Genomic DNA, 27,285 nt, shown 5'->3' with positions numbered 1-27,285 from the left:
AATTCTCACTCTCTTTACACTCCACTGGGCTATCCCAGGGTAATTCTTGAGTTAGAAGTTGGAAATTGTGCATTCAGGAAGATTCCATAAATATCTTTACTCCAACATGATATGTTTCAGAATAGTTGTAAAGAAAGGAATAGGAAAAATGAAGAGGTCAAGATGACTTTGTTAAAAGTATCCTGACTTTTGCAATATATGTTTCATAATAGTTCAAAAGAAAGGAATAGGAAAAATGAAGAGGCCAAGATGACTTTGTTGAAGTTAAAGCTCCTCTCGGCTAAGAGTGTCTTTTCATGGAGAAATGGAGGTTATGGAATGGATCCTTATTCACAAACTTTCTCAACCTCCTCAAGGTTTTGGTTCTTTTGATTCTTTTTGGTTGCAAGTTGCCATTACAAGGACTTTGATCTATCTTTCTTTCTTTCTTTCTTTCTTTTTCTTTTTTTTTTTTGTAGGATAACTCTTTACTTATCATAAAAAATAAGGTAGCACAGGTCTTACTAAGGATGGCTTACATGGAGTAAATAAGGTTTCTAAACTGATACTTTCTGTTTTCTCCTGATAAACTCTGAGTTTGTTACCATTCCAATAAGTCCTTCAAAAGTTACTATTAATACATTTATGATATCAGATATCTATTGGTTATAGGAAGTAAATGCCTTCCAATTTTATAGAAGTGCATTTTGAGTCCACCGAGTAGTCTGGTTCAGGTGATTTTTAAATGGCTTTTATTTGCCAGGAAGTTCTGTTATGCCTATGAATATGGGCCACTGTACTAAAAAAAACTTAAAGTATTCCAAATTGATTAATTTACAATTCATTTGAGAAAATTTTTAGGTCACACACTATTATGGGGTTTATCCAAGTACTTGGAGAATTAAATGTTAATTATTTGACAATTCTTACTGCTTTCAAACATAGCAAGATCTTAGCCATTATTTTTTTATTTTAAGTGCTCATTCAAGAGTTAACAACCACATCAGGTCAACAACAATAATAATATCATGATATGTTGATCATGATACTGTTTCGAAGTTATGAACAAAAAATTCAACTAACTAAGAGGACTTTTAAGTTTGTGAGGCATCCACACTTTTCAAGCAAATAAATGATTTCTAAGATGAGAAAATTGTTTGGGACAAAAATGAAAATAAATAATTTTGTAAAGCATCACATGGTGCAAATGCCACCTATTTTAGGTAGGTAATTTTTTTACTACATTCTTACATAAGTATATTAAATACATATGCCAATCAAAGGGCATTTACCCATAAAGAAACTGTGGCAGCACATTTTATGTGTTTAAACAGAAAATGAAGCAAGATGAGAATTAAATAGATTGTAAAAGATAGGCAATCCTCTAAAAGTTTGCAAACATCTAATGACTTAATAATATAACATAGTATATTACAAAAAAGAAATTCAAATAAAAGTGATATTTCTTCCCCGAGTTTGATTTTGTTCTCAGAAAACTCATTCCCAGCATGCTTTCTCCCATTTCTTGTATTCAAAGAACAGTCATATAAAACGAAATAACTTTAATTTATTTACATCCCATTCTCTATCTGTTTCCAAAGAGTCTCAAATTTCTGTCAGTTTAACAGCTAATTGCTAGATAATTCCTTTTGGCACAGTTGAGAAACATATGGTAAAGCAAGGCTGAAGTTAAGTGTGTACATACTAACAGGAAGGAAACATAGATTGTTTCAAGGCTTAGGTATTGTATTTGTTTTCTCTTTTCCCTGTAATATTGCCTATGTTATAATGATTGATTCTCTATAATCTATGAATGTAGGCATTACCTAACCACATTAAACTTTGTGTCTCTTTGTATGTGAACTTGCTTTATGTTTTATATTATTGCACAACAGAGTGGTATAAAGCTTCTACTACCACAACAGTCAAAAGAACAAGGAAAGATTCCTGTTCTTTAAAAATTGAATAATCTTCTCTGCCTTATAATAGATTGATTCTTTATAATCCGTGAATGCAGGCATGATTAATCTAACCATAATAAACTCCATGTCTCTTTGTATGTAAATTTACTTTACTATTATTGCACAACAAAGTGGTATAAAGCTTATACTATCACCACAGTCCTACAACAGTTTTCCAGGGAAAGAAATAGTCAAACACTATCAAATAAAACTTCTCATATGTTTTTTAGAACAAAAATCTGTTTGAGAACTTAGATTTCCAAATATTTCTTAAAAATAATCTTTATCTGCAATGCTTTGCTTTCAATCATTCTCCATTTTTGTACAATTATTTTTTTAAACAGTCCTTAAAAAACTAGTGATAATGACTAAAAAAATATTCTCAAAATTTTCATAACTATTTCTCAAAAAACTGTTTCCTGTCAAAAAAATTACCAGACGTGTTTTTGAGTATAAAAAACAATTCCCAAACAGGCTCTTGTGAACTAGTTCCCTTTTTTATGTTCTTTGAAAACTGAACTTTGAGGATGGTACCAGACACGGTCTAAACTTCCTAGAAATAAGAAATTTCCAGTAAAGAGACTTCCTACTACAGCCCTTACAGAGAAGACGAGGGATCCTGCATGATTATGAGCAGTTAACTGGATTATCCATGATGGTTTACTGGACAAATTTGAGTGGATTTAGAAGCAATCAAGAAACAAGAGTTTACCAGCTGACACTGATCTTTCATTCATGGACTGAGGATGACTTCCCTGTCACAAGCCAAGTATAAGATAAATGACAAAATATCTAGAACTTCAAATACATATTTCTACTTTCATGGCAACATCCTGAGCCACTGTCATTACTATCAATCAAGAACATCAGCTTAAAGCTAATAGTTATTGCCACATAGATAGAATTAGGCATACAAAAATAGTTAATAAATTGTTTTCAGCAATTAACATTGGGAAGCATAAGGCTAGAACAGCTATCACTAAAATGATAATCTAATCAAAACACCATTGTTTTAAAAGCTTAATTCAAGAGTTTGCAACTGTAAGAAAGAACCTAATAAGGCATGTGTGTGTGTGTTGCTTCTCTTAGAAATGAAAACAATGGGATGAGAAAGTTACATTCTTCTTATTCTGTTCAGAGTTTCTTCCATCCCCTGAATTTAGAGGATGTTATCCATTGTCATTTGTAAATAAAAATGATGGAATTAATTGGATAAAAGGATGGAATGATCCCTCAATTTGTGACTCTAACCCATCCCATGTTTTTACTTGAAAAATAACCCATTTTTGACATAAATGCCCTTTAACATTTCAAGTCTTTACATGTAGGGTTTAAAAAAGAGGGTTATTTTTACAAGAAAATAATAAGGGCATTTTTGTCCAAATGAGGCCAAAATAGGATGGAGGGTTAAATTTCAAAATTTGGGTTTTCAATCACCCTTTTAATCAAATAACCCATAGTGATAATAGGTTTACATTTTTATAAGCAGCAACCATATTCAATCTAACCAGTAAAGCAAACATTAAAACATAACTATCTTGAAAAAAGAAGAAATCCTTTTTATTAAGGGTCCAACTTGCACAGGTTGAGCCAGGTTAACAGTCAACCTGTCCTCCACCAGAACGTGAAATTTTTTTGCCTGAAGTCCAACCCAGCCTATTAGCTATCCTTAGTTTCCCAATCAGAGATCAATCCAAGCCCATTTCTCTAAGCTTGGGTTGAAATTTGGTTGGACTTGTGATAGTAAATACAACTTCAATCTTGGTTAGGTTAGTTGGATTGAGCAAGTCAAGCCATGAAAATAGGGTTGAATTAAGCCAATAACAAGTAGTTGAATTGTACATCTCTTTAACAAAGAATTGGCCATTAAATTGTAGTCACATTAAATCAGCCTACTATCAACTTGCATTTAACATGTATTAACAAGGATATTACCATCAATTTTCTAAATGTGAGAATAGATGATCTAAATACATTCAAAAATTATTTCAAAATAGGAAAATCAACCTGCAAAACTAAATTATCACACATCAATTTACATCTAACATCCATTTCACTAGAATCTTTTACAAGTCAAAAACTATAATATCCATTTAACGGGAACAGTTTGAAAACCAACATGAAAATCTATGACATTCGTTTTGCTCAATCAACCTAGTAACTATACTACAAAACAAAATAAAAGTCCATCACATAAGATTATAGGACATTTCATAGAAATTTCCAAGGCAACCATCAGAGAGTGTTTATATGCATATAATTTTATGTAACAAATAAATGGGTTCGGGATCGCTGAAACCTGCACCTGAATTTTGTTTAGGTTGACATTTTCAGATAAGCCCAACTCAAATTACAAATTAAGTTACCTAACCCTGCCCAAAATTGGGTTGGATTAGGGGTTGGACAGGTTAAACCTGTTTAAGTTGCAGCCATGGACTTTATGAGTGACAACTAATGTTATTAAGAGACACTGGATATATAGAGACAACAATGTCTAGAGTGACCATGCAAAAATGTAATTATGGCTTCAAGCCATGCTGATGAATTGCAGAGTGCTCTTCATTAGGGGGCTCACTCTTCCATTATTATCAACTTAGAGTTTGCAAGGAGTAAAGGACCATGGAGGTGGAGGCATCTAATGCAAGCTTTAGATGATTTGATATTTCTTCCTTCATTTGTATTCACAGATTGGCATATAGAGTTGACTCTTCTAGCAAGAGAGGTACCCGACCTTGGAGCATCTCAAAGGCCATATTTACCCTCTTCTTTTTTTTGTTCTTTTTTGGTGTTGGTTTTTACTCCAGTTGCACTGTTTTCTTTCTTTTGCAAGGAGTACTCATCTTTTCTTGTAATTCTTTCTCTCTTCACTGTAGGTTCCATAACAAAAAGAGTTATATGTATACCTGGTTAGGCAAAGAACCTTTCACAACTGAATTAGCAAGAACTGCTCGAGATCTCAGGCCCTGCTCTAATGTGGATACACTTTCAACATCTGTACCATCCTGGATAATATGAAAAATATATATATGTATATCAATGGTGCAAACACCATAACCTCAAAAATTTTGGCGCTAAAATGAAATGACATAAATCCCAGAATTTCACTGTAAGAACTACAATTCAGTTCCACATAAATTGTGCTATATACCTGAGAAGATCGTAACTGCTGGACTGCAAGCTCTACTGCCTTGCTTCCACCTATGAAATTTGGATGTGAAGAATTTATATAACCCTTCTGAAATGATGAAAATGAAGACCACATGAGACATAAGAACACATTTCACTGGAGGAATGAAGTTGGTAGTTGGTAGAGAAAATGAGGAGAGACAGACAGACAGACAGAGACAACGGGGTGGGGGTGGGAACATGAAGTGTCATGGTCTGTGCTAAAATGGCTGTTAAAGATGACACAGGAGGAAAATGCAAAATAATGCTAGAGAGTGATGATGCCACACAACTCAAGTAGGGGTGACATGTAGTATGCAACAGCAACTTACAGAGACTAGATTACCTACAACATAAAGCATCCAAAAAATCTAAAAGGAACTCCTAAAAGGAGGAAACCAAACCAACAAGCATTTACACATCTATATATCTAATGTAAGTATGGTAGGAAAGATGCTTGCCTCACTTTGATTTGGATAACACTGCAGGAGAGAAATGCAAGGATTTTATAAGACAAGTGGAGAACTACAAAGTCAATATGGGACCTAATTTATTTCTATTCCTCTTTTTGGACCACAATAACTACAGCTTTCAACAACACTCCTCTCAATAAAATTCAGCTCAATTAAAATTGGTGTGTGAATCAGAGAGGTCAAAGCAAGCTTCAGTCTTTTTGTAGATATATTGATCCCTACAGAGAGCAGAGTTGTTTTTCCTTCATAAAGTTCCATGTGGTACTGTATTGAGGTATGGGTCTCTTATGTATTTTGGAGGAAACTTATTCATTTGCTCTATTTGAACAGAGTTATTTGGGAAGGAGTCCTCATCCATCACATGTACTTTGAAATCCTTATCAATGAATACTTTGTTTCTCTTTGTGTTTAAATTTATTATTGTCAAGTTCTTTATATTTTAGTACTTTGTTTGTTTCCAATTTCTCTTTGAATTTTAGAACAATCTACCTTTTCATTGTATATTACCTCATTCTACATGTTAATGGTATCAGAGCCATGGGAAGGGAAATTGGGTTTATTTTAGAGCTTCATCTATCCTAGGAGTAACAGTTTGCTTAGAGGCGATCCAAAGGAGCTCGAGTCAGCCGAAGAGATGGGCGTTTTAGGGCAGGATTTCTGGAGATTACTCAATTAGGTTTGTAATACCATGAATAGGCTCTAGATTAAGTCCTAAAATGAGTTCAATGTTCAGATCTATGTCTAAGAGATCCATAGATCCCTAAGAAGTTGTAGTAAACAGTGAAAAAGTAAATTATCCTAAAATTCCTAATGAATTAGATGATTGGAAATTTTACCTAAGATCTCCCAAGTGTTAGGACATTGAGTCTTGATTGTTTGTTGGCAATTTTGTTCCTTTTAATGTTTGGTCATAGAAGTCTTTTTAGATAGTAACTTGTTCTCCATTGAAGATCAAGGGTTTTTGTTCATCCAATTGGGAAGTCACAGGTGTGTCTAAAAAGGTTTGACTTGTGGCATGTTAGGGCTCCTCTAAGCCATAAAAAGAATCAGTTTTGCTTTTGAACTTAAAATGATTTCAAATTAATATTTTATAAAGGGTAGGACCGCTCAAGCAGCTTGAAGTGCCCAAGTGCAGAGGATTACTCAAGCACTCCTTACCGCTCAAGCAGTGGGTTAGTTGGCTCGAGCAGTCATGCTATTTATACCAAGAATTTTTCACGCAAATTCAATTGAGAAATCTTCCAAAACCGAAACTCTTCAACTTAGTTACCTATATATACCTCATTATAACCCCTTGAGGGCATGAAAAAGAGAAAAACAAGAGATCAAAAACTTTTTGAGAGAGTTTTATTGAGGAGAAAGCATGACGAGCCACACTATTCCTAATCTATCATTTGAAGGATTCAAGGGTTAAATCTAGGGTTGAAGACTTGCATCCCTTCAACAAGGCTAAGGTGTATTCACTAGAGCAATCGGAGATTGCTGCGTCGCGGACGTGGATCAAGTCATGAGCACTAGAGAGTAAATCTTTAAAGTAAAGTGGTCAAGTAAATTTGAGCAACTTGATCTTATACAGTGGATTTAGATTAAAGGTCTTAGACCTCGTAGTTTTTTATCTCCATTATTAGTGTGGGGGTTTCCACGTAAAAATCTCTTGTGCCCAATTGCTTATTATTTGATATCTTGTTTGAATTGCCTACAATAAAAGAATTGATATACTCTGATATCTCGCAAGATAAAATTTAGGTATAACATATAAATCTTTATTTAAATTTTTTAATACACCCATTCTCCCCACCCCACCCCACCCACCCTCTAGGTGTTACCCCATTGAACTTAGGGGCTTTTTCACCAAGAAATTTATAAGAAATGACCCTTTAAGTTTTTTTCATATTATACAATTAAGACAATTGAACAGACCATAAGTCAAGAACAAGATGATCAAGTAATAAGACTTTTAGATAGCAAATCCATACAAAGGCATAGGAAAGATTATAATTTTAGCTACTAAGTCATTGGTCAGGATAGTTTTAAATACCTCAATTGTCATGTGTTTAAGAGATAATAGAAATCTTGATTATAAAGATTCTATTATTGAAGTTGTTCAAGCAAGATTAAATGATGGATCAGTTTATTTCCAATATTATCCTAATTTCACAGTAAGACTAAAGGATGTTGACATCTTAGATTCAATTGTCCTTCATGTTAAGACTCGTGGATTTAGGTTTCAGGAAGGAAACAGTCCAATCTCCATAATTACCAAATTTGCTTATAAGAGTATGACCACTAGTGTAGGATTTAGGGCTTTATGCACCAATCCTAAGGGAGAGATCATTCTCTTCCAATCAAACTTGATTAGTAAATCTAACTTCATCATCACTAAGAAAATCATGTGGAATGAAGTTGATTTTCCAGGATCACAGAATTCCTCCCAGTTCCACCCATAGAATAAAGAGTAGAGAAGATAGAACAAATAGTTCAATATCCTGATGGAGGAGAAGATCAAGTCTTCTTCTTTCAAACATTCTAGGACCCCTAGAATTTCAAAATATGAACCCTCCAGAGCATCATGTTCGTCTATCCCAACTAGAACCACTTAGATAGAAGAAGGATCTACACCTTCAAACCCTAAGAATATTAAATCATTTGGAGTTAGAAGTCACACAAAAACTTTCGCACAACCTTACTATTCAAAATATAGGGTGTATACCCAAGAAACACCAGATATGTCACCCACATATTCCGAAATGATTAATATCATAGATCAAGATTTTGAGATTAACAAAGAGATTTCAAGAAAAGAGCACAGGATAACCTCCATCTCAATCATGTTTCCTATCATTCTCTCAGCAGGTTTTATGCCATCACGCAAAAACTTTCCCATGACATCTTCCAGCTTCCTTCTCAATACTGGGAATCTTTGCACCTCAGGTGCCTCACAAGCATGACTCATCTGCAAGAAAGTTTCATTTGCACAATTGTATCTGGATCTTACAAGCATGGGCAAATGGGAAACACCAAAATTACATAGTATTGGAGATGATAAACACCCAGGCAAGGGAATTTCATACCTTTAGAAGTTCAGCATAGACGTATCGTAGGCACTGAAGGCTAGGGTCTAACAAACGATGTATTTGTCTTCTAACCAGAATTTGAAATGGGACCTAACTCCAATGTGAGAATAAACCACCAAATCAGAAATGGGTTCAATCTTGTAGAAACATAAATAATATGGAAGAAACATGCAACAAGCATCAATACACATAATCATGATGCTCACCTCTGGCACAAATAAAGCATTTCTTGGACCATTGGCATTTTGGATAGCCATTCGAATATCCTCGTCTGTTAGAGCTTCACAAGGATCCACCTCCTACAAATACTTCAATTACTGGCCAGTTTGGTGGTTACAATCTTACTAACATTGATAAATTCTTTTCAGCAGACAAATATATATATATATACACACAATAGATAACATAATTTAGTGGATCCCTGGAAAAAGAAATGGGCCTTTTAGCATACACCTTGAGTTAGGAAGACAGATCAATTCAGACAACAGCCCAAACAGGTGAGGACCAGGAAAATTTTAAATTAAAATGGGTTAAATATAATACATCAGATAGACAATAATGATGCATAAAAGACAAGTAGCAATAAGAAAGTTTTCCATGAATATAGACTAAAATGTGCACCTCCAAGCTCTTCACAAAAATTGACTGAAAAATGTAGTGGATTCTGGCTCCACCAGACAACTCTCTAGTTGACATCTCCTGACTTTTCCCATCAACAAGGGCAGAGAAAGCTATTAAATGAACACATAAAAAATGGAAAATGAGCAATTGAAGTGAACTTGTGAAGAGGTGGAAAACAGTAAATGAAAAAACGATGAGCAGTACTTACTCATGCAAACAGTTGAAAAATTACAAATATAGTCAACAAGATCCATGAGCAATTTAGGAAGAAAAAATTAAAGCAATCTAGATTTTAGACACATAAGAATGGACTAGGTTTCTTTTTCTTTCAATTCATTTTTCTTATTTTATGTGCATGGAGATCAAGTGGAAGTTGGGTTTCTAGGCAACAGAAAAATATTGAATGACCACATGCAGCGTGCAATTACTCCATCTCTCCCTGCATCTAGCAACACCATCCCATCCCATCCCATCCCACAAAACCAAAAAATAACATTTATCATTCTAGTTAAAAAATACAAAAATAAATCATAATTTGTAAATATAAAAGCAGCACACTTCTTTGTTAATAGGCAAACAAGAGATATATATATACATATATTTAAAGCAACAGAATTGGGGCAAACCCTAGAACATAGACACAATATGAAACAAAAAATAACAGGATAAGTGTTAGACCACTCAAGGCCAATCCAAGGACATCCAAAGAATTAAGTCTATTAACAACAAGCTACCTCCCAAAAGAGGAAAACATCTTTCAACTTAAAGATTCAAAACTCGCTGCAATTGATTTCCAGTGAGTGATATACTTCCAGAGTTAGTATGATGAGAGTCAATTTTAACTGAAGATTTTAGTGTTGACATCAATTGTGTCAAAACTTCTGTTTAAATCAGAACAAAAATTTAATATAAAAAAATTACACGAATTGAACTGTCAATACCAGCAAAACTAATGATGGTCTGAGGTGAGAGACAGCAGGCCGCTGCTATTCCTCTCAAAGGTAATTTCATGGGAGAAAACTTATCTCATTGAAGAGCACTTTCCAAACCTAACAATATATTTTTTGTCAATAATTTGCAATTTCTAAGAAAGCGAGATGTATATTGGAAAAGATTCAAAGTGACTTCCTTTTGGGGAGAGTGGTCTTTTTACCATTTGTTCAGAAAAGGTTTTTGATGATTTAGGCATCAGGAATATTGGTTCACTCAACAAGGCCTTGTTGGGAAAGAATTTTCAAAGATTTGCATCTGGGCATAATAATTTTTGGAAATAAGTGATTGCTGAAAGTAGGGGGAAAGAGAGAAGGTTCAGAGTTCCAGGCAGCATAGAGATGTTTATGGTTCCAGCCTGGGAAGCTAGCAGGAAGAGAGAGAATCAGTGTGGCGATGGGCATTTGAAAGATAATTTCACTATGCTGTTTAATATGGAAGTTTAGAGAGGCTTAGGTGTTAAGAGTTGTTGAATATAATGTATTTATAGTGTATAACCTTTCCTTGTTAATATAGGACACATGTATGGTAGTTAGGACTCCTAGCCTTGTATATATATATATTTCTCAATTGTAAGTAGATCATTACATTAATGAGAATTAAGGTCTTTCTTCTTTCTCTCTCTCTCAACATGGTATCAGAGCCAAGGAAGAAAACCTAATTCTTTTCTGTTTCCCGTGTCATCAACTCCGGGAAACCTTCCGGTGACCGTGTTTCATTCCGGTCACCTTCCCCATCTCTTAATACTTTCCGGTCAGTCGGATCGTCGACAGAAACCACTCACCGCCGGCAAACTTTTCCAGCGAACTTTTCCGGCGACGTATTTTTCCGACACCAACCATACCAGAAGGAGCGCCTGGAGGAGATCTACAACTTTTGTGAAGGAACCGGCACCAAAATCTCATCCACGCGCCGTCCACGCGCAAATTTCCCGCCGGCGGCTGAATCTCATGCGCCGGCGCGTGAGGGCGCGTGAGGCCTTTTCCGGCGACGCGCCTCCTCCTCCAGCTTCGCCTGACGCCGACCAGCCTCCCTACCTCCCTGGTTCTCCCATCCGAGCCCTGCACGTACCTCTTTTGGGGATTTTTGTCTCCGTCGGCCCTCCAAACAGTCTTTCCGGCGAAGCTCCGACTACTTTTTCTCCACTTCAATCCCTGCACGTGCCTTGGGAAGTGTTCTTCTACCTTTCTGGTGGTACCACGCCGCGATCTGAGGTCGTCTCCCTTTTTCGGTGGTGCCACGCCGCAATCTGAAGCCGTATTAGGGCTCTCTTCGATCCAAACATACTTCATTCTCCAGATAAGTAGATATGACTACTAAAAATTCCATTTTTTCCGCTATTATATCTGGATCTCCTATGATTACTTCGGAGAAATTGGTTGGCAGTGACAATTATCTTTCCTGGTCTGCCTCTATTGAACTTTGGTTTATGGGTCAAGGATATGAGGATCACTTGATTACACAGGAGGCAGATATCCCTGAGGTTGACCGCGTACAGTGGAGGAAGATAGATGCACAGTTATGTAGTGTATTATGGCAATCGGTTGATCCCAAGATTCTTCTTCATCTTCGGGCCTACAAAACTTGTTTTAAATTTTGGACTCAGGCCAAAGGATTATATACGAATGATATCCAGCGTCTTTATAAGGTGGCTTCTGCTATTGTCCATCTCAGCCAACAGGACTTGGATCTATCTACTTATATTGGCCAGATTACCTCTCTTAAGGAGGAGTTCTTGACGGTGATGCCTCTTACTCCTGATGTTGGGGCTCAACAAACACAGCTTGACAAGTTCTTCATGGTTCTTACTCTTATTGGCCTCCGTCCGAATCTTGAGCCTGTCCGCGATCAGATTCTTGGTAGTTCATCAGTTCCGTCCTTGGATGATGTGTTTGCTCGCCTCCTCCGTATCTCCTCCACTCAGACTTTGCCATTGGATAGCACTTCAGATTCTTCTGTGTTAGTTTCTCAAACTAACTCTCGAGGAGGCCGCAGTGGTACCCGAGGTAGAGGTCAACGTCCTCATTGCGCCTATTGCAATAAACTTGGCCACACTCGTGATCGTTGCTATCAGTTACATGAACGACCTCCTCGCACTGCCCATGTGGCCCAGTCCTCTGATTCTCCGCTGCCTCAGCCTCCGAGCTCTTCCGCATCTCAGGCTTCTGTTGCCTCTGTTGCCCAGCCTGGTAATGCCTCTGCCTGCCTTACCCACACATCTTCTCTTGGACCCTGGATTCTAGATTCTGGAGCTTCTGATCACTTATCTGGTAATAAGGATCTTTTCTCCTCTATTACTACTACCTCTGCTTTACCTACTGTTACCTTAGCTAATGGTTCTCAAACTGTGGCTAAAGGTATTGGTTTGGCCCTTCCTCTGCCTTCTCTACCTCTCACTTCTGTCCTTTATACTCCTGAATGTCCTTTTAATCTTATTTCCATCAGCAAAATCACTCGTACTCTTAATTGCTCTATTACATTTTCTGATAAATTTGTGACCTTGCAAGACCGGAGTACGGGGAAGACGATTGGCATAGGACGTGAGTCTCAAGGCCTCTATCACCTCACCTCGGATTCATCTCCTGCAGTTTGCATTTCCACTGATGCTCCTCTCCTCATTCACAATCGTCTGGGCCACCCTAGTCTCTCCAAGTTCCAGAAGATGGTCCCTCGTTTTTCCACTTTATCGTCGCTTCCGTGTGAGTCATGTCAGCTTGGGAAACATACTCGTGTCTCGTTCCCAAAGCGTTTGAATAATCGGGCAAAGTCTCCTTTTGAGCTTGTCCACACTGATGTTTGGGGTCCTTGTCGGACTGCGTCTACTTTAAGATTTCAGTATTTTGTCACTTTCATTGATGATTATTCTCGATGTACTTGGTTATTTTTAATGAAAAATCGAGCTGAGTTATTCTCTATTTTCCAGAAATTTTATGCTGAAATCCAAACCCAGTTCAATATTTCTATTCGTGTGTTACGCAGTGACAATGCCAGGGAATATTTTTCAGCCCCATTTACTTCGTTTATGTCTCATCATGGGATTCTTCATCAGTCTTCTTGTGCTCATACTCCTCAACAAAATGGGATAACTGAACGCAAGAATCGACATCTTGTTGAGACAGCTCGTACTCTCCTCCTCCATAGTAATGTTCTTTTTCGTTTTTGGGGGGATGTTGTTCTTACCGCTTGTTATTTGATTAATCGTATGCCCTCCTCTGTCTTACATGATCAGATTCCTCACTCCCTTCTCTTCCCTGACCAACCGCTTTATTTCCTTCCTCCTCGTGTCTTTGGTTGTACTTGCTTTGTTCATATTCTCACTCCTGGACAGGACAAGCTTTCCGCCAAAGCCATGAAATGTCTCTTCTTGGGATACTCCAGACTTCAGAAGGGTTATCGTTGTTATTCCCTTGAGACTCATCGATACTTTATCTCCGTTGATGTCACTTTCTTTGAGGACTCACCATTCTTTTCCACCACTTCTGAGTCTCTTCCTGTTTCTGAAGTCTTGCCTATTCCTATTGTCTCCCCACCTGATGCTATGCCTCCTCGACCACTTCAGGTTTATCATCGTCGCCCTCATGTCGTTGCTCCTCTCCCTTTTGCTGAGGCACCTGCTGACTCACTTCCTATCCCTTCGGCTTCACCTACCCCGGCTCTGCCTTCTCCTAATGACTTACCCATTGCTGTTCGGAAAGGTACTCGCTCTACTCGTAATCCTCATCCTATTTACAATTTTTTGAGTTATCATCGATTATCTTCACCCTATTCTGCTTTTGTTTCTGCTATATCCTCTGTTTCTCTTCCAAAGAGCACCCATGAAGCTCTTTCCCATCCAGGCTGGCGACAGGCAATGGTGGATGAAATGGCTGCTCTGCACTCTAATGGCACTTGGGATCTTGTTGTTTTACCCTCGGGTAAATCTACCGTTGGCTGTCGTTGGGTCTACGCAGTTAAGGTTGGTCCTGATGGTCAGGTTGATCGCCTTAAGGCCCGCTTAGTTGCTAAAGGCTATACTCAGGTTTATGGTTCTGATTATGGTGACACATTCTCTCCGGTTGCCAAGATTGCTTCTGTCCGTCTGCTTCTCTCCATGGCTGCCATGTGTTCTTGGCCTCTTTATCAATTGGATATTAAAAATGCCTTCCTTCATGGTGATCTTGCCGAGGAAGTTTATATGGAGCAACCTCCTGGTTTTGTTGCTCAGGGGGAGTCTGGTTTAGTATGCAGGTTACGCCGTTCTCTATATGGCTTGAAACAATCTCCTCGAGCATGGTTTGACCGTTTTAGTTCTGTTGTTCAAGAGTTTGGCATGCTTCGCAGTACAGCAGACCATTCAGTTTTCTATCATCATAACTCTTTGGGGCAGTGTATTTATCTGGTTGTTTATGTGGACGACATCGTCATTACAGGCAGTGATCAGGATGGTATTCAGAAACTAAAGCAACACCTTTTTACCCACTTTCAGACCAAAGACTTGGGGAAACTCAAGTATTTCTTGGGAATTGAGATAGCTCAATCCAGTTCTGTTGTGGTCCTTTTCCAAAGGAAGTATGCTTTAGACATCCTGGAAGAAACCGGTATGTTAGACTGTAAACCGGTAGACACACCTATGGATCCGAATGTCAAACTTGTACCAGGACAGGGGGAGCCTTTAAGAGACCCCGGGAGATATCGACGGCTCGTAGGTAAATTGAACTATCTCACCATTACTCGTCCAGACATTTCTTTTCCTGTGAGTGTTGTTAGTCAATTCCTACAGTCACCATGTGATAGCCATTGGGATGCTGTAATCCGCATTCTTCGATATATCAAAGGTACACCAGGCCAAGGTGTGTTGTACGAGAACAGAGGTCATACTCAGGTTGTTGGTTACACAGATGCAGATTGGGCTGACTCACCCACAGATAGACGTTCCACTTCAGGGTACTGTGTTTTTATTGGAGGTAATCTAATATCTTGGAAGAGTAAGAAACAAGATGTAGTGGCCAGATCTAGCGCTGAAGCCGAGTATCGAGCTATGGCTTTGGCAACATGTGAACTCATATGGTTGAGACATCTTCTTCGAGAGTTGAGATTTGGAAAGGATGAACAGATGAAACTCATATGTGATAACCAGGCCGCATTACATATTGCATCCAATCCAGTCTTTCACGAAAGGACCAAACATATTGAAGTTGACTGTCATTTCATTAGAGAGAAGATCGCATCAGGATGTGTTGCTACAAGTTTTGTTAATTCAAATGATCAACTAGCTGACATCTTCACTAAATCTCTCAGAGGTCCTAGGATTAAATATATTTGTAACAAGCTTGGTGCATATGACGTATATGCTCCAGCTTGAGGGGGAGTGTTGAATATAATGTATTTATAGTGTATAACATTTCCTTGTTAATATAGGACACATGTATGGTAGTTAGGACTCCTAGCCTTGTATATATATATATTTCTCAATTGTAAGTAGATCATTACATTAATGAGAATTAAGGTCTTTCTTCTTTCTCTCTCTCTCAACAAGAGTATTGGAAGGGGAGCCTATAGAGCTTCGCTTCAAAAGAAATTTATTTGACTGGGAGGTAGATTTGGCAGAATCCATGTTACAATTGAATATGATGTTTATTGCTAGTTGAAATGGTAAACAAGTTGGTCTAGAAGGCTTAAGAGAACAGATTTTTCTTAGTTTACTCATACTACAAATCTCTAAGTTGGCTCTCCATTTTTCCATCTAAAGTAATATGGATTCCAAGGTGCTCTATGAAGCTGGTTTTTAGGAGGTAAGTTGGAAGAAATCCTCATGACCGATGTTGCCTCCACAAACAAGATTTCATCAGCTAGCATTCTAATTCACTGTAAGTGGTCCTCTAGTCTTTGGACTTTGGTCTTTGGTTTTTATCTTGTTTGAAGTTCTAAGCATCAATTTTGCATGCTATAAATTGAATGAACAAGAAATAGAGTGAACAAAATTGTTTACCTTGATTTGATTGATTTTTTTTTTTTTTTCCTCAAGACTTGATTTTTGTAGTCTTCTAAATTTTGCAATGTGTCATTTTTGAGGATCCAGGTAAATTTTCATTGGTGATTTGAGCCATCAAAATTTAGATGTCTACAAGCTTCTTGAGTCTTTTTCATTGGATTAAAGAAAATTTCCTAGTTGGCAAGACATTTTTTCAATACTAACCATGAAGCAGTTTGGAAGTTGAACCCTTATGTGTCTTTTATGGCCAATTTGGAAAGAGTGCAACTATATAACCTTTAAAAACATGTGTGATCAAGCTGATAGGCCTAAAATCTGAAATCTTGATAGTTAACTCTTTTTTGGCACAAATGCAATGAAGGTAGCATTTGTACTTCAATTTATTACCTCACTATTATGAAACTCCAAAAACACCCTCAGTAAATCCTCCGTAATTACATCCCAACACTCTTAAAACATTGCAATGGTGAAACCATCAAGCCCGAGAGCCTTATCCCTATCTAATTGAGGAATGCCTTTGTGAATCTCCGCTTCACTAAAAAAGGTATATAACCTTTAGAGGAAAAGGGAAATAGAAAATGTTAACTAGGTGTGGGAGTGGGTTAGCTAGGTGAGGTTAGTCATTTTTTGCCTTCACTTTTGTGCAACTTTTGTACACCATGTGTAATTGGGTTGCAACCACTTTTTGGTTTGGGGCTTCCATTGATATATTTACTTTATCCTATCAAAAAATATAAAGATAAGTGCTATTTGTTAGCCCAACGGTTGGGTAACGAAGCAAATGTTAAAGGGCACTGATGTATTTGTTGTTCAAGTGCATAGGTTCAAAAGACCTATATCATCTTATATGCTACAAGAGTCCTTTTTAGTAAGCAAATTGCAAGATTCAAAAGAAACGTGCAAGAAGACTTTGGATTTTTCACAAAGATCCTATTTAAGTTTTTATTCGACTTATCTTTCATGTATTTCAAGTATTTATGCTCCACATGAGGATGACTTGAGCTACCTAGCCTAGGAGACTCCTTCGTACCTCAAGTCTTTCATGAAGAACCTTAAGTTTTCTTACAATATTTTCAACCTAACCAATGTGCCCTTAAGCTTGAAAATATTTCATTATATTGGTTGAGTCTTAATAAAAACTAATCCAATTTCATTTGAGTTGGTCATCCGCTTGCTAATGTAGACAACCATGTGGACGTTCACATCTGCCTTTTAGCCTCCAACAGCTCTTGGCAGCTCATTAAATACTCCAATAGCTAGTATGTGGAAGACCATGTGAATGTCCAATTCTAGAGATTTTATTCCTAATGACTAGTTTGACACCAAAACCAATTTAAACCTGGCCTTTGGTGCATTTAAAGAGGAAAAAAACTGAAAATTATATTAATTACTCATTCAACCTTCTTAAAGAGGAAAAAAAACTGAAAATCATATTTATTATCCATTCAACCTTAAATTCAAACAAGTGCATTATATTCAAACTTGCCCATCCTCATCAAAGAGCACTTACAAATTTCTAATTCTTTATATATCTAATCTTTTTAAGAGTTTTCTTCATTTATTCCTTTTTGTACTTGAGAGAATCTGTGTGTAAGGAGTTGAGGAATACTCTTTGGTTGATGTAAGGATTAATTGATTAAAAGGGATGAAATCAGTTCAAATTTGTAAATTTAACCCCACCCATGTTTGAACTTGAAAAGTAACCCATTTTGACATAAATGCCCTTCAACATTTTGATTATTTACAATAAAAGAAAAGGTTATTTTTACAAGAGAAAAATGAGGGTATGTTGTCAAAAATGGGTATTTTTTAGGTTGAAAAAGGTCCATTAGAACCTAGGAATCCAAGTGTACAAGATATTTAAGAGTTTTGGTTGAGAAAGTTCTTGAGATAGTGAAGTACCTCCAAGCTAGGAAAGAAGCTAGAGTAAGTGGATGTAGGCAGTTGTTGAACCACTTTGAATCACTGTTTGCAATCTCCCTTGCTCCTTAACTCCTCTTTATATTGATTCATTTTGCATTCATTCATTAATATTCTAATAATTGCTAGCAAAAGAGATAAAAAGTTATTTTATCTTCACCCAATTCACCTCCGCCGCCCCCCCCCCCCCCCCCCCCCCCCCCCCTCCCCCACTTGGGTACACTTTTAGGTTGGATTAGTAAGACTTTTCACTATTTCCACCCATGGATTTGGTGCATCCATATTCAATGAGAAAGCAACAATACTTGGACAATAAGATAATTTCCTGTTTTTGATAAATAATTGAAAACATAACATAGACACTAAATGTAGGACAAAGTAGAAACTTAATATACCTTGTAACAAGTTGAATGCCATAATAAACAAAAATTAGCAGGGGAAATAGAAATGCTGAACAAACAATTCTCACCTTCACAGTATTTTTTCAAGATGTTCAACAGAACTGCCCCTTGTTCCACCTAGTTAATGGCATGTGACAAAATGCTTTTAGAGTATTAAACCCAAGAAACGTAATGAAACAAATATTCCATGCATATAGCACACATGCTTGTTCATCCATATTTGCACATGTGCATCCAAAAATCAGAAGCAGACATCAGCACAAAGTATGAAATTTTATTCACAATCCAGTTTAATTCAAGTGAAACACATAAAACAGTGATACTTTGAAACAAAACTGATAACAAAATATAATTTTTTTTAAATTCTTGCTGGGATTGGAACCTAGAACCTAAGTTGGAAGGGAGTACCCTAAGGAGGAGAAGTAAATCAAATCCCCGTATATCCTCAAAGATACTAGCATTTCTCTTCCACAATAAAAATCATATCAAGAATAAAACAGCCACTCTTCAAAGAACTCTACCGTTAAGTCAATTACCAAAACCCTTGAAAGAGATTAGCAACATATCCGCTATGCCTCTAGAGTCTAGAGAGCACTTAATCAATCTTGACAAGATCAAACAATCTATGCCAAAGTTCCAGTGGAACAATGAAGAGAGAGATTACCAATTGATTCACTACTCTCTAAGCACATAACAAAGAGGTTTAAGTCAACAGCTTTGTAAAGTCTTCCACCTATAGCACATTGTTGGTTTAACCTTCTTTCTAGCCACAAGTCATGCAAAAGCCTTAACCTCATGTGGAGCTTTTGAATTCAAATGAATTTGGCAGGAGCAAGAGGAGTTAAGATTGGAGAAACTACAAAAGCTTTAAAGAACAAACTCACTGAGAGAAGTTCTAATGGTGTCAGTGACCAAATCCTCACAACTCATGCAAAGGCCTTAACCTTATGTTAGATTTCTAACAGCTATATAACCAAGAAAAATGAATAATAAATATTTTTGCCTCTTTAATGGTGAAATTTCATTGTTTTCTCTTCTAGGTGGACCTCCAAAAAGGCTTTAGTAACACACTAAGATGTATTTAATGGTCCCATTTTTTTATTTTCTCTTCTTAGTGAAACCCTACAAGGCCTTAATAAGATTCTAATGTTTATCCTAAGACAATTATTTTCTCTTTCTTCTTGATTTTACTTTCTTTGCTGCTGTCATAATTCCATTCTTCCCTCCATAAAGCTTAAAAAGGCGAAACCCTAATCAACTATTATTTGATTGTAGGTAGATAACTTAAGGTTGTCCTACATCTTAACAACTTAGCCAAAATCCTTAAAATTGTTTCATCAAGGCACCTAGATGGAAAGGTTAGCACAGACTAGCAAAGATGTTTCATCAACATCCTTTTTATCTAATCTCACAATGAAACTTGAACATCTTGTTTTACAGAAAAAGACACTATTTTCAATGTTCTATGGAGAATAAGAGCAGATGCTGAAAAATACATTAAATTCAAGGATACAATGGAAATGAATATAAATTCAGAACAAGTTAATGGCTTTAAATTTAACAGCCCTCAGGTGTGGGACTCAAATGACCACATCCAACTATATGCAAAAAACCTCTTGCCCTGTACATCCAGTTCTATTAGTACAGTTCTTTTGATTCTCATTATAAAAAATTAAAATAAAATAAATAAATAAAACAGTTCCTCTGCCCTCCTCAATAACATAATAAAAAAAAGATAATATTCAAAATAGGCCAATCACTCATATGCCTTGTACTACTGAACTTACTTTTGATTCCACTACTTCTCCATATGTCTGCAGCTCTTTTACCACAGCAATCATATGGCAATTTAGTTCATCCTTCAAACTTGGTAGGACCATTCTAATGTGGTGCTCCAGAATCTGAAACAGACGAAAAAGAATAAAGACAGAAGTAAATAATAATGTACAGAATTAGATCACATTATTCCTTAAGAACTTCCCAAACTCTTTCCATGATCTTGTTATAATCTTTTTCCCAATCCTTTTCAAGTTCCATTGTTTAGTTTATAACATTGAAACTGTTCCAAAGTGTCCCTCTCCCTCCTCCCTTGGTGTTAGAGAAAAGACATCAACCGTCAAAAAAGCTATAATTGTACCAAAGGTTTATTTTTATTTTTTTTCCTTTTGACAGGCAAACTAAGATGACATAAATGAACAAAAGTGCATATAAAAACTGAGTGCAACCCAATCACACAAGGAGTACACAAGTTGCACCAAGGCTAAAGGAAAACAATGAGAAGCCAAGAAATCCCACCCATGCCTGCCCCATCCCCAAAATTAGCAACAAAGTCAAAAAGGGTAATGTCAGAAAACTCTCCAACACAATTCAACCAAGAAAGCAAAGACTTCAAGAATACATCTTTCACCACCTAAATTAAACAAACCAAACCGTCAAATATTTTTTTGTCTCTCTCTTTTCAGGTAATCTAGAAAAAGAAAAACGGTCATCTTCCATACAAACTTTCTCCTATTCCATAAAGCACCCATGAGACCCTAGAAGGATGTCTTTGACCCTCTGAGAAAGAACCCATGTACCCTTTAGGAACATGCACATATGTTGAGACAATACCAGATAGATTGGACCATTAAGTCTGAATAACAGCTAAAGGTTTTGATATAGACCGATGGGTGGTTGGTTTTGGAATGCAATGCTTATGGTCATATTTTTTGAGATTTTCAACTTAGTGGACAGCAAAATAGAGACATATCACTGTAAAGAAGTTTGTTGGGAAGGAAAAAATGGTGACAGCAAATAAGGCTGCTAAGGCAGAGAATAGCAACAATGAAGGCCACTAAAAATTGATGATAATGAAGACCACTGGGAAAAAATTAGAAGAGAATTTAGCAATCAACTTATTGACTTAACATGACTCGATGACTTAATTTAAGTTATTAAGCATATTAAGTATGTTTGGTAAAGTACCTTAATATTACAATTTGAAACTAAAAATGATTTTGGTAAATCAACTTAATAACTTAATATGACTTAATAACTTAATCATAATTTTGTTTAAAGGTATTCTAAGGAATTAAGCATTAAGTATTAAGTTTTACCAAACACACTCTTAAAGACCTTGAACAAAATCTAATACCATGTGGAAAAAAAAAATTATTCATTGCATTTCTGACAAAATGATACAACAATTCTAGTGTACAATACTACAAAAAATTAGAAAACTAAACTACATAAAATCAAAAAGTTGACTAATTCCTATAAATCATCTACAAATAAAATAGGAAATATACAACTATACAATCTCAAAAATCAAAGAATTATACAACTATACAATCCCATATATTAGGGAATTAATTCTCTAGTATTTTTAATTAAATCTCATAAATCCGGGAGTTAATTCTCTAGTATCTTCAATCAAATTTGTTGACAATAACAAACACCAATTACAATTCAAGGAAGAAAAAATTTCCCAACAAAAGACACTAAACACTCAGCTTCTATTTTGGCTAAAAGGTCCACCACCGGATTGGCTAAGTGAGGAACCAAAGAAAAGGAGCACCCCAACTCTATACCAATATCAAAACTTAGCACAGCCACCCGTCAAACCTTTGTAAGCCTCTTTCCTTTTTAGTCACTTATGAAATGACCACACCAAAATCTCCCTCCAATACAAGATTAAAAAACCCCAAAGCTTTTGCCTACATGAGGCCCTTTAACATAGCTAGAATCCCAACCCTAATAGCAAAACTATCACCTGTAAGTTTAGAGCAAATCTTTATCATTGTACTACAGTGATCTCTGATCACTCCAATTCCAAGTTGCTCTAGAAAAACCTTAAGAATATCCATCAAAATTCATCTTGACAAAACCTTCAGGTGGCAATGACCATAAATCTAATAATATAAGGCTCAAAGGAGTACCTATGAAGACTTTAGCATCAAAGATTTAATATGTTTTCTTCCAAACATCTTAAAGAATCTTCATAGTTCTTTCTTTCCATATCGTCCAAATTAAATTGAGACTAACAATACTCCATAGAACTTTCCCTCAAGGATGACCCCCAAAGCCTCTAAAAGAAATAGTTATCATCTTTGCTACCTACAAGGTGGGAACCAATCAATCCTAGTGAGGAACCTAAAGTGATTGGGCAATGAAGGAAAAGATGATTAGTCGATTTTTCACTCTTCTTACACATAACACACCACTACGGATTTTAAGACCTTCAAAAAGTCTCCACTTTTAGAGCATATTATTGTCATTAACCTCCTACTAGCCATAAACCATGTGAAAAACTTTACTTTGGGAGAAGCTTTAGATTTCCAAAGAGAATTAGCTAAAGTAAAAGGAGTAGACGATTGAGAAAGTGCTTAAAAGAATGAACTAAGAACAAACCCGAGGAGGTTAAAGACCAAACCCGAGCATCGAGATACTAAGCTAATAAATACACTAAAGCTACAAAAGACATGAGGAGGGCTAATTCATTGATTTCATAATCTGAGAGGTTTTGGTGAAATTTAAGTTTCCAAGATAAAGTTTTTGGTATTGAAGATGAAAAGGTAAATAACCACATCAAGTATCTTCCATAAAGTAGATCTTCAAACCATTACTCACTGAAAATCGAGTGAAAGGAGGAAAACTAAAGAAGATTTGAGCAATAGCCTTCCAAGGCCGATAGTGCAACTACCTAACAATAATGTTGGCCTCCCATTCATTAGAATGTGGCCCATAGATACTTAAAATGACTTTGTGTCTTAAAGTGTTGTTTCCCTAAACCTTCACAAATACTTTCCTAAGAAAGCTCTATTTCTAAAGGATATCTTACCTATACCCAAACCCTTTATTGACAAACCCATATAGGTTGTACACACACGTTGATTGACAGATTAAAGAGCTCATTTCTCCCTGATTTATATGTTGAATCGTTCCTTAATTAGTTTGATTAATTTCCAACTGCATAGTGTAATATTCCTTAATTGTAATTTCCTTGTATAACTTTAATAATATACTATAACTGTGTTGTAATTTTGCCTATAGTTTAGTTGCTTTTGTATGTATTGACACGAAATATGGGATGAAAAATAATAAGTTCTAGTTTTTAGATTGACTATACACACGGTTTATATAGGAGATTACAAGAGAAGAAATAGGAAACAAGAGACATAATAGGAAACTAACTTATTCCTAAATCATAAAACTATCTATTTACAAAAATAGGAAACTAACATAATAGGAAAACAATTCTCTTATTCTATTTACAGCTCAATTACAACCTATTTACAGCTCGACACTCCCCCTCAAGTTGAGGAATAGATGTCTTCCATTCCCAGCTTGAATACAAGATCATGAAACATTGAACTGCTCAGCCCTTTTCTTAGGATATTAGCTAATTGATGTTCTGATGGAACGTAGGACATACACACTACTCCTTCCTCCAATTTTTCTTTGATGAAATGCCTATCAATCTCAATATGTTTTGTCCTATCGTGTTGTATAGGGTTATGAGCAATATTGATAGCTGACTTGTTGTCACAATAGAGCTTCATAGGACCATTCCACTTGATTCTCAAATCATCTAGAATAATCTTCAGCCAAAGTAGTTCACATAATCCTTGAGCAATGGCCCTAAACTGTGATTCTACAAACGACCTTGCTACCACATTCTGTTTTTTACTTCTCCATGTTACCAAATTACCTCCAAGAAAAGTACAATACCCTGTAGTTGATCTTCGATCCACCAGGGAACCTACATAGTCAACGTCGGTGTACGCTTCTAGAGCAAGAGTATTGTTCTTCTTGAACAAAATTCCGTTCCCGAGGTTGCCTTTTAAGTAATGCAACACCCTGTAAGCAGCTTGAAGATGAGGTTCTCTTGGATCATGCATGAATTGATTGATCATGCTCACCGAGTAGGCGATGTCTGGCCGAGTGTGAGCAAGGTATATGAGCCTACCAACCAACCTCTAGTACATTCTTTTTATCCACCACTGGTTCTTCTTTAGCTTCTCCCAACTTGTGGTTTGGATCCATTGGGGTAGAGACTGGTTTACACCCAATCTTCCCTGTTTCTACCAATAAATCAGTTACACACTTTTGTTGAGAGATGAAGATCCCTTGTGTGGAATATGTCACCTCAATACCGAGGAAGTACTTCAGTTTTCCTAGTTCCTTTATCTCAAACTTTGTTGCTAATCTCTGCTTCACTTCATGTTTTTCTCTCTCATCATTTCCAGTCACTATGATGTCATCAACATAGACTAGAAGAGCAGTTACTCCCCTTGCAGTCGAGTGCTTAATGAAGAGAGTGTGGTCACCTTGGCTTTGTTTGTACTCAGACTCTTTCATGACTTTTACAAATCTCCCAAACCAAGCCCTAAGAGATTGTTTTAGCTCATAAAGGGCCTTTTTCAGCTTGCACACCTTGTTACCTATGTTTCCCTCAAGTCCCGGTGGGATGTTCATGTAAGTCTCTTCATTTAAATCACCATGAAGAAATGCATTCTTAACATCATGCTGTAGGAGTTGCCAATTGTAGTGGGCAACCAGTGACAGCAAGATTCTTACAGTATTTATTTTTGCAACTGGAGCAAAAGTCTCCTGATAATCAACTCCATAAGTTTGAGTGTACCATTTGGATACCAATCTTGCTTTATATCTCTCAAGAGATCCATTAGCCTTATATTTCAGTGTGAAAATCCACTTGCAATCAACAATGTTTTTCCTTTTCGGTCTTTCAACAATCTCTTATGTTTTATCCTTTTTAATGCACTCATCTCCTCTCTCATAGCATCTTTCCATTCCCTTTTTGCTAATGCCTCAGAAATAGCGTTAAGGATGATAGTGGTGTTTAAACTCACAATGAAATTCTTGTGGGCTGGTGATAGGTGCTTAAGAGACACATAGTGTGATAGTGGATAGAGTGGCCGGTTAGTGCATTCTCTAGTGCTTTTCTGACAGCAATGGAAAGGTCTAGGTCTAGGTTGTCTATTGAGTCAATGGAAGTTTCACCAGGTTGTGTATGTAAAGGTGGGTCTGATCTTTCCGTGATTTCATTCCCAAGGTTTGAGTTGGATTCTTGGACCTGCTTTTGTTCTGGAATGACCTTTTCCTTTGAATACACCTTAGGAAACTGTGGAAAATTGCGAGTGACACTAGTTGGAACAAGGGATGACTCAGGTTCTTTATCACGATGGGTTGAGACATAAGAAAGGTCAAAAGGTTCAAATGACTCACAAGGACTATCTTCCATCATTGAAATCTCCCCCTGAACAGAGAACTTGGAAAATAAAGTTTATTTTCTGTGAAGGTGACATCTGCAGAGATGTAAAATTTTCTGGCTGAGGAATTGTAACACTTGTATCCTTTTTGAGTGGATAAGTAACCAAGGAAAACACATTTTATGGCTCGGGGGTCTAGCTTGTCTTTATGTTGGCTGTGGACATGAACAAGTACAGTGCACTCAAATACCCTAGGAGTGAGCCTATTTGAGGTTTTGAAGTGTGGATAGAAACTCTCAAGTATCTCTACAGGGCTTTTGTTGTCTAACACTCATGAGGGAATTCTATTTATCATGTATGTGGCAGTAAGAACAGCTTCCCCCCAACAGGACTTAGGAACATTCCCTTGAAAGAGTAAGGCTCGGGTTGTGTTGATTAAATGCCCATTTTTCCTCTCGGCTACCCCATTTTGTTGGGGTGTGTTAACACATGATAAGTAATGGAGAATGCCCTGTGATTGAAAATAGGGTGATAAAATCTGGTTGAAGTAATCTCTAGCATTGTCCATCCTAAAGCTTTTTATTTTAACCCCAAATTGGTTTTGAACCATTGAGTGGAAATTAGGTATAACAATGCTAACATCAGATTTTTGTTTAAGAAGAAAGATCCATGTAACCCAAGTGGAGTCATCAATTAAGGATACGAATCAACGACCCCAGAAACATTAGGCATGGTCGAAGGACCCCATATGTCACTATGAATCAAATGAAAATGATGAGAACTTCTTTTATTGCTAATAGGAAAAGATACATGAGTATGTTTTGCCAATTCACAAGTTTCGCAATGAAACTCAGAAATATCTAATTCTTGGAACAAATGAGGAAACATGACCTTTAAAACCCTAAAAAATGGATGACCTAGACGTAGGTGATACAACCAAATGGTATCTTTATTTGAGGAATTGAGAAAAGATAACGACAAATTATTACTAGTTTTTTTAGATGATTCAAGGTGGTAAAGACCGTTCCTTTCCTTAGCAAGTCCAATCCTCCTCCCCGAGCCTTGTTCCTGAAAAACACAATAAGAAGGGGAAAAAATAGCATAACATTTAAGATCATGGGTAAGCTTTTGAATGGAAACAAGGTTGGCCAACAATTTTGGTACATGGAGGACATTTTTAAGAATAAGGGTAGGTGTGATGTACATGTCTCTGAAACCTGCAACGGTAGCTAAAGAATCATTGGCCACTGCAATTTTCTTGTTACTTGGGTTTGGGGTATAGGTATGGAAAAGTTGAGATTTGGAGGTCATATGGTATGTGGCACCAGAGTCTATTATCCAAGAGTCATCATAAACCCTGTGTGAGGCATTTATACAAAAAGAGAGTGAAGGTGTACCTGAAAGAGCCAAAGAACAAGTTCCAGTAGGTTTGTCAAGAGATTCCAACAAGCTTCTCAGCTTCTCCATTTCTTCACTATTGAACCCGCCTGTTGCTGAATTTTCCTCAATTTTGGGTTGC

At 36.7% G+C, this 27,285-nt stretch overlaps 1 protein-coding gene across 1 annotated transcript in view; it reads right to left on the bottom strand.

The window, feature by feature from the left end:
- LOC117912753 (dynamin-related protein 3A-like) overlaps positions 1-27,285 on the bottom strand; it is an 88,007-nt gene that overhangs the window by 21,066 nt on the left and 39,656 nt on the right. The window contains exons 7-15 of the mRNA XM_034827447.1: positions 20,343-20,456; positions 18,624-18,672; positions 9,274-9,383; positions 8,859-8,951; positions 8,650-8,742; positions 8,394-8,531; positions 5,089-5,175; positions 4,844-4,942; positions 2,653-2,695 (exon numbers count right to left, since the gene is read on the bottom strand). Coding sequence (XP_034683338.1) covers positions 2,653-2,695; positions 4,844-4,942; positions 5,089-5,175; positions 8,394-8,531; positions 8,650-8,742; positions 8,859-8,951; positions 9,274-9,383; positions 18,624-18,672; positions 20,343-20,456 — 826 coding nt within the window. The remainder of the gene's footprint in view (positions 1-2,652; positions 2,696-4,843; positions 4,943-5,088; positions 5,176-8,393; positions 8,532-8,649; positions 8,743-8,858; positions 8,952-9,273; positions 9,384-18,623; positions 18,673-20,342; positions 20,457-27,285) is intronic.

The sequence above is a fragment of the Vitis riparia genome, chromosome 4 (assembly GCF_004353265.1).
Source record: "Vitis riparia cultivar Riparia Gloire de Montpellier isolate 1030 chromosome 4, EGFV_Vit.rip_1.0, whole genome shotgun sequence".
NCBI classification, from domain to species: Eukaryota; Viridiplantae; Streptophyta; class Magnoliopsida; order Vitales; family Vitaceae; genus Vitis; species Vitis riparia.
This window is presented reverse-complemented; position numbering and strand designations above follow the sequence as displayed.